Below are 10,779 nucleotides of genomic sequence, written 5' to 3' on the forward strand. Positions count from 1 at the left end.
GATTGTGAGGGAGAAGACTAATTTTCCTACGTTTCTATGTATAAATTATTTCTGTAGAGTGGAATTTGCGGCCTGGAGTGCAGTTTTCAAAGTTATTTTTTGACAGTTTTTTCTCTCCCTCTACACTCTGGTGATGATGTCACACACTGTGACACGAACATTCCGTGCAATACACACCCATTATAATCTCAGAATTTCTCCAAAAATGATCGTGGTCATTGAACAGGGATTGATAATAAAACTATATGACCTATCGAAACGTGGATTAATACACCGATACACAAGACTTGTGTCTACTGTTTAAAGTTTAAATGGAGTCTCTAGGTGAAATTATGCCGGAGAAGTAGACGTTTAAAAATCTCCAATTATTGTTCTTTTTCGCTCTTTTTTTTCCGGCTGTCCCATTCACTTCAATGCAAAAATTTGGGCAGTTTTTCACGACTTACATCGCGAAAAATTCATATTCTGTAGAGAAAAGTAATAGCACACCGATCCTGATCAAACCGCACGTTTTGATATATAATTTGTCCTGCAGCTCTTCAAGTTGTAGGACTAGTAGCGGGACGAAATTGCGTCCGGAAGAGGAAGAAGAAGAAATCCACAATATAACAGTAGTGCTCGGGGCTTCGCCCTACAGCTGTTGACAAAAAATGATGTAAAATTAACAGAAAAGGACATAAAATGACTAATAAAGGATGTAAAATGACTAAATGCACCACAACACGGTGGAGAGGTGAGACTTATTTATTTAACCAGACACTTGAGAAGTAATTTGGTTTCAATGACATGTTAGGAGGATGACTGTAATGAGCAGGATTTCCTCCTTCTGCACACATTCTCAGATGAAGTGCATTTAGTCTCTTTAAGTCTGGATGATGGCAGCAGAGAGATGGAATGAAAAGCTGCCATTCACCCTGAGAGAGCAGTGGAGAAGTCTGCAGGTATTCCTCTCAGAATAATGAGACGACAACACGGATTCTTTCTGAACGTGTTGAGACTTCCAGAGGAATGTGGATCAGGTCAGGAATGTTTCAGTCTTTGTTGCTGCCGAGCAGGGAGGAGTCTAAACGCTGGAATAAATCACTCTGGATCAATTAATTACACTAAAGGCAAGGTGGTACATTCAGTTCTGTTTACTGTTCATTTGATATTTAAGAGATAATGCAAGTTATAAAACAGATCAAACAGTAAATCTGAGGGAAATGATCTTGCTGCATGGACAGATAATTTACCTTGACAAGATTTATTAAATTAAGATTATTAAATCTAGAAATAAGCATGTTGAACACTTAAAATAAGAAATGAACTCTTAAAACCAGATAAATTAAAGCTGCCAGCAGTAGTGATGAACTGGCCCGAGCAGAGTGACCTGATGATTATTTGGTTCTTACCAAGATAAAAAAAAAACTTTAGATTTAGAAGTGTCACCTTGATATGAAAGTTTAATGTGAGTTTTATATGAATGGCACTTTACCGTGTTGTGTGTGGAAGGTCCCTTTAATTACTTTTTTTTTGTCATTTTGTGTCTTTTTTTGGTCATTTAGTGACTTTTTTGGGTCATTTTGTGGCTTTTTTTTTGTCATTTTGTGTCTTTTTTGGTCATTTTGTGTCTTTTTTTTGTCATTGTGTGTCTTTTTTTGTCATTTTGTGTCTTTTTTGTCATTTAGTGTCTTTTTTTGGTAATTTTGCATATTTTTTTGTCATTTTGTGTCTTTTTTTTTTAGTCATTTTGTGTTTTTTTTGGTCATTTTGTGTCTTTTTAAATAATGTTGTGTCTTTTTTAGTAATTTTGTCTTTTTTTGGTCATTTTGTGTCTTTTTTTAGTCATTTTGTGTCTTTTTTTTAGTCATTTTGTGTCTTTTTTTTAGTCATTTTGTGTCTTTTTTTAGTCATTTTGTGTCTTTTTTTTTAGTCATTTTGTGTCTTTTTTTGGTCATTTAGTGACTTCTTTGTGTCATTTTGTGTCTTTTTTTGGTCATTTTATGTCTTTTTTTAGTCATTTTGTGTCTTTTTTTGGTCATTTTGATACTGCCTCCAGCGGCCCCCAGGGTAATTTGAGTTTGAGACCCCTGCTCTAGAGCAAGAATATGGCAAACTGAAGAAACCTGTTGTTATCTAACGAGGTGCAGACGTTCCTCTCTTTGGTAGCCGACAAACTTTTGCAGGTTTCCTTTTGCTGTTGTTATGACGAATGTGAGGTTTTTGCTCTCATTTAGCTCTCAAAGTGCACAAGACTGATGCACTTTACTAAAAAATTCAGTCCGCCACTGCAAACATCTCTATAAAATGTCGTGGTAGCAAATCATCTGATGTGAAAATGATGTCAGAGAAGAGACGAGAAGTTTTGTTCTGAAGCCAAATTTTGAACTGAGACTTGTTGGTTTTGAAAGAACTGACTCGAATGAAACGGATCACTTTTCTGACTTCACTGATGCTATTAGCTTTCTGAAGTGTGCTTCAAACCTTTTTTTATTTTTTTACAGTGAGGGTATAGATTTCTAAAAGATGCTGGTCACAAGAGAATTATTAGAACTCATCAGACGCCTCTCAGAAGTCTTTTTCATGAGAAGCTGCTAAATATAATGAAAGCTGATAAAAACGATTGAAATGAAAATTCAATGTGAAAACGCATCAAAGCAGATTAGAGCGTTTATAGTAACAATGTCTGCTCTCGAGGATTCCTCCCCGATGGATCCAAGCAACATGTAAGAAGAGATTCAACAGGGATTTACAGGCAATATTCTACTTCTTACTCTGCTACATTTATCTGACAGCTTTAGTTACTTTACAGGTCGAGATTTAACATAAAAACATGATGAATCAAAGGTTATTATACATATTTTTTTATTAAAACTGATAAAAGTATATTGAGTAGGTAAAATGAGCCCAATCTCTACAAAATAAAATGCTTATTTTATGAATGCATCAATACAAATAATCTAATAATATATTTAGAAAATATAAAACAATCTGAGTGCGTTCATTCTGCATAACGAGTACTTTTACTTTTGATGCTTTAAGTATATTTTGATGCTGATACTTTTGATATTTTTACTTCAGTAAGTTATTCAGTAGTTTTCTTACATTTTTAAGAGAAATATTGTACTTTTTATCCACTACAGCTGAAGATTTAACATGAAAAACATGATAAATTTAAAGTGATTACACTTTTTTTCTCGTAAATCGGCGACTTTTTTTGCACAGATTTGCCACTTTAAATCTGTTAAATCTGCGACTTTTCTTCCTTGTAGGTTTGCCACTTTAATCTAGTAAATTTGCAACTTTTTTCTCTTTTACTACCAAATATAGTTCTTTGCATGAGAAAAAAGTGGGAAAAAAAGCAACTTTTTTCTCCCAGATTCACCACTTTAAATCTCAAAAATCTGCGACTTTTTTCCTTGTAGGTTTGCCACTTTAATCTAGTAAATTTGCAACTTTTTTCTCGAAATATTACCTGACTCTAACGACCAAATATAATTCTTTACCTGATAAAGGGTTAAGTGAAAGCAGAAAAACGTATCCAAAATCAATATGTTTCTGAGTTAAGACGTCTTTCTTCATATTTAATTTTGATCAACTTCTTAAAATAAGTTTATCAACTTAATAAATCAATGTACATGTAATAAATTGTGTTTTTTATGCTGAAAAAGCTCATGTTTTTAACCCTCTGGAGTCTCCAAAAGCGCCAAAGACTTGAAAACAAACTGTAAATTTACCTCTAAAGTTCTGGCTGTAAACTCCATGAGGCCAGTTTCAGTTTGATGATGATATACCAAGTAAAACTGGAGACAAGCTCAAATAGATTTAGTATCAAATGATAGAACTGGATGGAACCCTCTTATATGTTAGATTTGACTCCTTTGGTCACATTTGACACATTTACAATTTTTTATTGAGCATGATAGTGTTTTGAAAGTTAAAAAAAGATTCAGAATCACATTTTATGTTGGACTAAAGGACTAAAAAAGACACAAAATGACCAAAAAAAGATACAAAATGACCAAAAAAAGACACAAAATGACAAAAAATGACACAAAATGACTAAAAAAAGACACTAAATTACCAAAAAAGACACAAAATGACTAAAAAAAGACACAAAACGACTAAAAAATAACAAAAAAAAGACACTCAATGACCAAAAAAGACACAAAATGACTAAAAAAAAGATACAAAATGACCAAAAAAAGACACAAAATTACCATAAAAAAAGAAAATACTAAAAAAGACACAAAATGGCCAAAAAAAGACACAAAATGACCAAAAAAGACACAAAACGACAAAAAAAAGACACAAAATGGCTAAAAAAAAATGGATGTTAGATTACCTTAACACTTTTCCTTGTTAAGTGAAGGCAGAAATGCTTATCCAAAATCAATATATTTCTGAGTTAAGACCTCTTTCTTCATTTTTAATTTTGATCAACTTCTTGAAATAAGTTATCAACTTAATAAATCAACGGACATGTAACAAATTGTATGTTTTTATGCTGAAAAAGCTTGTGTTTTTAAGTCGTACTAACTAACCTCCTGAATCTTTCTACCTCCTCGTCCCATCGGCCAAATTGAGCTGATTTATAGTTATTTATGGTGGCTGCGTGTACTAATTTCAGGGTTCAGAGCTCCGGGTCAGTGTCAGCACACCGACTGGAGGAGTGACTCTCCTTTAGTGTTTCTCTCCACGCCAACGTCTGAGGGCAGGTGATGCAACAAGCGTTTACAGCTGGAAAACAGCCAGCGGAGCCCAGAACAGATTGAATCATTGACAGGGAACACCAGCCGGCCTGCCTCATCATGACTCAGCCTTTGTTGCTGTTGTTGTCGGTGCAATACGTGCAAAAGTTCAAGTATTAAAGAATCGCTTTTGGTTTCTGACTTCTTGCCCAGAGTTTAAAACCAGAGGGTTAGTTTCACTGTTGCATATGTCGGTTAAATATTAACCCTTTGGAGTTTGGGGTTAAAAAAAACAAACCAAAAATGACAAAAAAAACCACATAAAAAGACATAAATACACCAAAAAAACACAAAAAAACATTAAAAAAAACCCCCACAAAAACACATTTTTTTAAGCAAAAAAGACACATAAAAACACACTTAAAACACACCGAAAACACATACTTAAAAAAAAAAAAACACACACACAAAAAACACACATAAAACACGCACAAAAACACATGAAAAAGACACAGAAAAAACACAAAATATGCTAAAAAGCTGTTGCATATGGCAGTTAAATATTAAGCTGTCTAAAATTACTTAAAATTGCTTCACCATTATTATTATTATTATTATTATTATTATTATTATTATCTTTTATTTATTTTATTTATTTATTTATTTATTTATTTATTTATTTTATCTTGTTTTTTATTTATCTATTTCATTTTATTTGTTTTGTTTTGTTTTGTTTTTTATTTATTTATTTTAATTATTTCATATATTTTATCTATTTTGTTTTGTTTTTTATTTATTTATTTTAATTATTTTATCTATTTTATTTCATTTTTATTTCATTTTTTTCCTTTTTTTTCATTTTTATTTATCTACCTTATTTATTTTATTTATTGCAAGGATCTCTACTAAACAAATGTTTTTTTTCTTCAGTCTGTAGAATATGATTTTGCAGCATCATAATACTTGATTCAAAACGGGATTTATACATTCTTTAAATGGGACGAGAGAATCCTGAGGACTTCTTTTCTCTGTCTGCTCTCAGTGGTGTTACAACCTCAAATAAAGCTCGTCAATAGTTGCCCAACATGTTTTCCAGCTTAACCTAATCCACTTAAAGTTGCCTGGTTGCTGTAGATGGAGAAGGTTGCTTCACGCGGCCGCGGCTCTCTGAGGCGTTTAAAGTTTTACAGCACTGATTCACTAAATAGATTATTGTAACTGACTAATGTGTAATGACTTTAGGAACTATCAACAGATTATCACACTTTGGGTTGTCAAAAGTATCGATACTAAAAAAGTATCGACACTAAAACGTTGTATCTGGATACAATACTCATTTTCAAAAGTATCAAGTATCTGAAGCTTGTTATCATAGTTGCAGTTCCTTTTTGCACAACTGTTTTTATTATAAATATTTAACCTGTGGTTCTCTAAATTTTTACATGTTGCATTTTTCTTGTTAACCCTTAATAGGGCACTCCAAATTTCAGCCCTAGAGAATATTGGAGGATATTACATACTGTCAGAATGTGTAAAAAAAAAACATACGGACACGGGGGAGGGGGGTAATATTTTGAGAACATTTTTTATGAGATATAAGTGGCAAATCTGCGAGAAAAAAGTAGCTTTTTTTCCCACTTTTTTCTTGTAAATCTGCAACTTTTTTCGTGCAGATTTGCCACTTTAAATCTCTTAAATCTGCAACTTTTTTTCATGCAGATTTGCCACTTTAATCTAGTAAATTTGCAACTTTTTTCTCGAAATATTATTTTATTTATTACTCATTTATTACTCATTTTAGATATCCGCTGAAGTTACCAAATATAGTTCTTCACCTGATAAAGGTTAATATAAATATTTCAGTTTAATTTTGGGGTCTTTGTTTTTATCCTTGTGGTATCAAAAATGGTATCGGGTATCGAATATTGTCCTGAGTATCGGTATCGAGTTGAAAATTTTAGTATCGTGACAACCCTGATCACACTGACGGCTGTTTGTCTCCAGGTGGGACCCCGAGTCTAACCGCTGGTCCTTCGTCTGCCCGATGGCGGTGGCTCGCCTCGGCGCCGGCGTGGCGGCGTGCGGGGGGGCTCTGTACGTGGTGGGGGGCTACGACGGACAGAACCGCTGGGACACGGCTGAGAAATACCAGCCGGACACTAACAGCTGGCAGCAGCTGGCTCCTATGAGCACCATACGCAGCGGACTGGGTGAGTTTATGTCTTTATGAGAGACAATCAGTATGTTTACGTGACATGAAAAAACAGGATTATTGCCTTAATCTGACTATAACTGGACAACTGAAGTGCATGTAAACGTGTTAGTCTGACTGATGTTGGAGTTCTCCAACTCTGATTAGGACACCCAGATATTGTGATTGGAATAGGGTTTTCACCGGCATGTATGACAAGACAACACATGCTCCACCCCACGCTGGAGTATGACCCCGGAACAAAAACATCCAAGAAAGTCGGTCGCATTAGCCGGTTGCAATAGCCAGTCACACATTAGCCGGACACATATTTGCTGGTCGCATTAGCCGGACACATATTTGCTGGTCGCATTAGCCGGACACATATTTGCTGGTCGCATTAGCCGGACACATATTTGCCTGCCACATATTTGCCTGCCACATTAGCCGGTCACATTAGCCGGTCACATATTTGCCGGTCACATTAGCCGGTCACATATTAGCCGGTCACATTAGCCGGTCACACTAGCCGGTCACGCATTAGCCGGTCGCATTAGCCGGACACATATTTGCCGGTCGCATTAGCCGGACACATATTTGCCGGTCGCATTAGCCGGTCACATTAACCAGTCGTGCATTAGCTGGTCACATTAGCCAGTCTCATTAGCCGGACACATATTTGCCGGTCGCATTAGCCGGTCACATATTTGCTGGTCACATTAGCCGGTCGCGTTAGCCTTTCGCATTAGCCGGTCAGTAGCGACATCACAAAGTGTCTAACTGAGGTCAACAGAAAGGCGCCATATAAACCTGCTGAAACGACGCATATCTCCACCCAGTGTTGAGGAGGAGGACACGTTCCATCAGTTATTCAGTTTTCTCAGTTGCATGTAAACTGGAACAAGGACAGAAGTCCTATTAGACGGAGCATGCGTTGTCCTGTCATACATGCCGGTGAAAATCCTATTCCAATCACATTATCTGGGTGTCTTAATCAGAGTTGGAGAACTGCGACATCAGTTGGACTAACACGTTTACATGCTCAGTTGTCCAGTTATAGTCAGATTAAGAGAATAATTTGTTTTTTTAAGTGTCATGTAAATGTACTGAGTCTGACTAAACAAATGAGCTAAGCTAAGCTAACCTCACCTGGAGCTTCATCTAGAAAGTAAATGAGCTTATTTAATGATCTTCTCTGCAGGCCTGGTGTGTGTGAACTCGTACCTGTACGCCGTAGGAGGCTATGATGGGCGGAGCCAGCTCTGTTCTGTGGAGCGTTACAACATCACCAGGAACCAATGGGAGCCCAGAGCCTCCATGAACTACTGCCGCAGCGCCCACGGAGTCACCGTCCACCAGGGACGCATCTTCGCCCTCGGTCAGTTCATCACACAGCACAATAAAACTAAGTTCATACAGGAAAAAAAGGTTTTCACACAGTGTTTCCTGCAGAGCTGCAGATGCTGAGGGATGGACACTAGCAGAGCTGCACCTACCGATATTTCAATATGTTTCCCAATATTGGAGTGAATTTTAATTTTTGCATCATTATTCTCATTTTCATTCAAAATTATATTAAAATTATACTGGTGTGATTTTATTTATTTTATTTTATTTCATTTTGTTTTTTATTTATTTATTTTAATTATTTCATCTATTTAATTTTATTTTGTTTTTTATTTATTTTAATTATTTTATCTTTTTTATTTATTTTAATTATTTTATATATTTTATTTAGATTTTTTTATTTATTTTTTGCAAGGATCTCTACTAAACAAATGGTGTTTTTTTTCTTCAGTCTTTAGAATATGATTTTTAATCTCGTAAACTTTTTTCTCAAAATATTACCCCCCTCCCCCCGTTCCGTTTGTTTTTTTTTACACATTCTGGCTGTATGTAATATCCTCCAATATTCTCAAGGGTTGGAATTTGCATGTATTTCAATGAGTGTCCTATTAAGGGCTAATAACATTTTTGTGAATCCGGCCTCTGGTTCTGAATTGAAGAAGACAATAATTGAAGAGTTCCTCATTAATGTGTTTGTTTGTTTGTTTGTTTGTTTGTTTGTTTGTTTGTTTCCCTGCAGGAGGCTTCAACCAGCACGGCTTCCTGTCCAGCGTCGAGTGTTACTGTCCGGAGAGGAACGAGTGGACGTGCGTCACCGACATGCCGGTCGGACGCAGCGGGATGGGCGTGGCCGTTACCATGGAGCCGTGTCCCGGCAACCTGCCGGAGGAGCAGGAGGAGGAGGAGGAAGGAGCCTCATGAGGAGGACCAGGACCAGACCTGCTCAAGTCTTTTTAGCACTCAACTAAAAAAAAACATTCCAATATGAGAAGTCGAACCTGGTCTCACAGGAATCCGTGGAATAGCCACGGAATCACTCAAATTTCCGTGAAACTGACACGGATTTCGCTAGTTTTGCAAGTTAACCCTTTATCAGGCAAATAACTATATTTGGTAACTTCAGGTAATATGTTGAGAAAAAAGTTGCAAATTTGCTAGATTAAAATAGCAAATCTACAAGAAAAAAAAGTTGCAGATTTAAGAGATTTAAAGTGGCAAATCTGCGAGAATAAAGTCGCAGATTTAAGAGATTTAAAGTGGCAAATCTGCAAGAAAAAAGTTGCAGATTTAAGAGGTTTAAAGTGGCAAATCTGCGTGAAAAAAGTCACAGATTTAAGAGATTTAAAGTGGCAAATCTGCGAGAAAAAAATCGCAGATTTAAGAGATTTAAAGTGGCAAATCTGTGAGAAAAAAGTTGCAGATTTAAGAGATTTAAAGTGGCAAATCTGCGAGAAAAAAGTTGCAGATTTAAGAGGTTTAAAGTGGCGAATCTGCGAGAAAAAAGTTGCAGATTTAAGAGGTTTAAAGTGGCAAATCTGCGAGAAAAAAAGTTGCAGATTTAAGAGATTTAAAGTGGCAAAGATGCGCAAAAAAAGTCCCAGATTTACAAAAAAAAAGTGGGAAAAAGCAGCTTTTTCTCCCCAGATTCACCACTTTAAATCTCATAAATCTGCACATTTTTTTCTCGTAGATTTGCCACTTTAATCTCGTAAACTTTTATTTTCGTATGTTCTTTTTTACACATTCTAGCATTATGTCATTAACTTGCATTGTAGCGAAATCCGTGTCAGTTTCACGGACATTTGAGTGATTCCGTGGCTATTCCACGGATTTTGAGTTAAGCAAAAATCCGTGGCTCTTTCACGGATTCCTGTGAGACCATGTTGGGAAAAGTCCTCCCGTGGATCTCAGGGTATCACCCATAGGAGTCTATGGTAGCACCCCCTGGAGGACGGCAGGTGTAGACGACAATAAAGAAGAAGAATATTTCTACGTTTCTTTCTTCGGGGGAAACAGAAGAACTTGTAGCATGACAGTGACCTCACAATGACCCGGGTGCTGCAGATGAAATCACAAACAATGGTACTATTTAATAATTAAGTATTGTTATTTCATCAGCTGGTTTTAATCTCTTTAGTGTTACATTTTATGTGTAAACTTACAAAGTGAATCTTCAGTGTCCTGATTTCTAATTCCTCACTGTTGTTGTTGTATCTCTACCTCCGTCTGTGTCTCTGTCCAAACGAGCACTTTTCTTTTTTGTGCCAATATAGTTTCACTCAAAACTGCCATTTTTTTATTGATTATTTGTGTGTGTGTGCGTGTGTGTGTGTGTGTGTGTGTGTTTCAGAGAAAATAAAGTTAATCAAATGCTATTTATGCACATTAATGTTAAGTGGTGAAAGGTGATCTTTTATTTAAGTAAAACGAGCAAAACAACAATATAAAGACAATCCATTATAAGAAAAATGATGCAAAATTTCCCAATTTAGAGTTATATTTTTAATATTTGTTATTGGAATATTAATATAGATGTATTGTGTTATTTACAGTCATGGAAAAACCTTGTTT

The 10,779-nt window shown here is 35.8% G+C and overlaps 1 protein-coding gene across 1 annotated transcript in view; it reads left to right on the forward strand.

The window, feature by feature from the left end:
- The window catches only part of keap1a (kelch-like ECH-associated protein 1a), a 40,630-nt gene extending 30,131 nt beyond the window's left edge, over nt 1–10,499 (forward strand). The window contains exons 10-12 of the mRNA XM_059353853.1: nt 6,675–6,880; nt 8,063–8,239; nt 8,948–10,499. Coding sequence (XP_059209836.1) covers nt 6,675–6,880; nt 8,063–8,239; nt 8,948–9,129 — 565 coding nt within the window. The 3' untranslated portion in view covers nt 9,130–10,499. The remainder of the gene's footprint in view (nt 1–6,674; nt 6,881–8,062; nt 8,240–8,947) is intronic.
- Nucleotides 10,500–10,779: the final 280 nt, after the last annotated feature.

Source organism: Centropristis striata, chromosome 16 (assembly GCF_030273125.1).
Source record: "Centropristis striata isolate RG_2023a ecotype Rhode Island chromosome 16, C.striata_1.0, whole genome shotgun sequence".
In the NCBI taxonomy this organism is placed as follows: Eukaryota; Metazoa; Chordata; class Actinopteri; order Perciformes; family Serranidae; genus Centropristis; species Centropristis striata.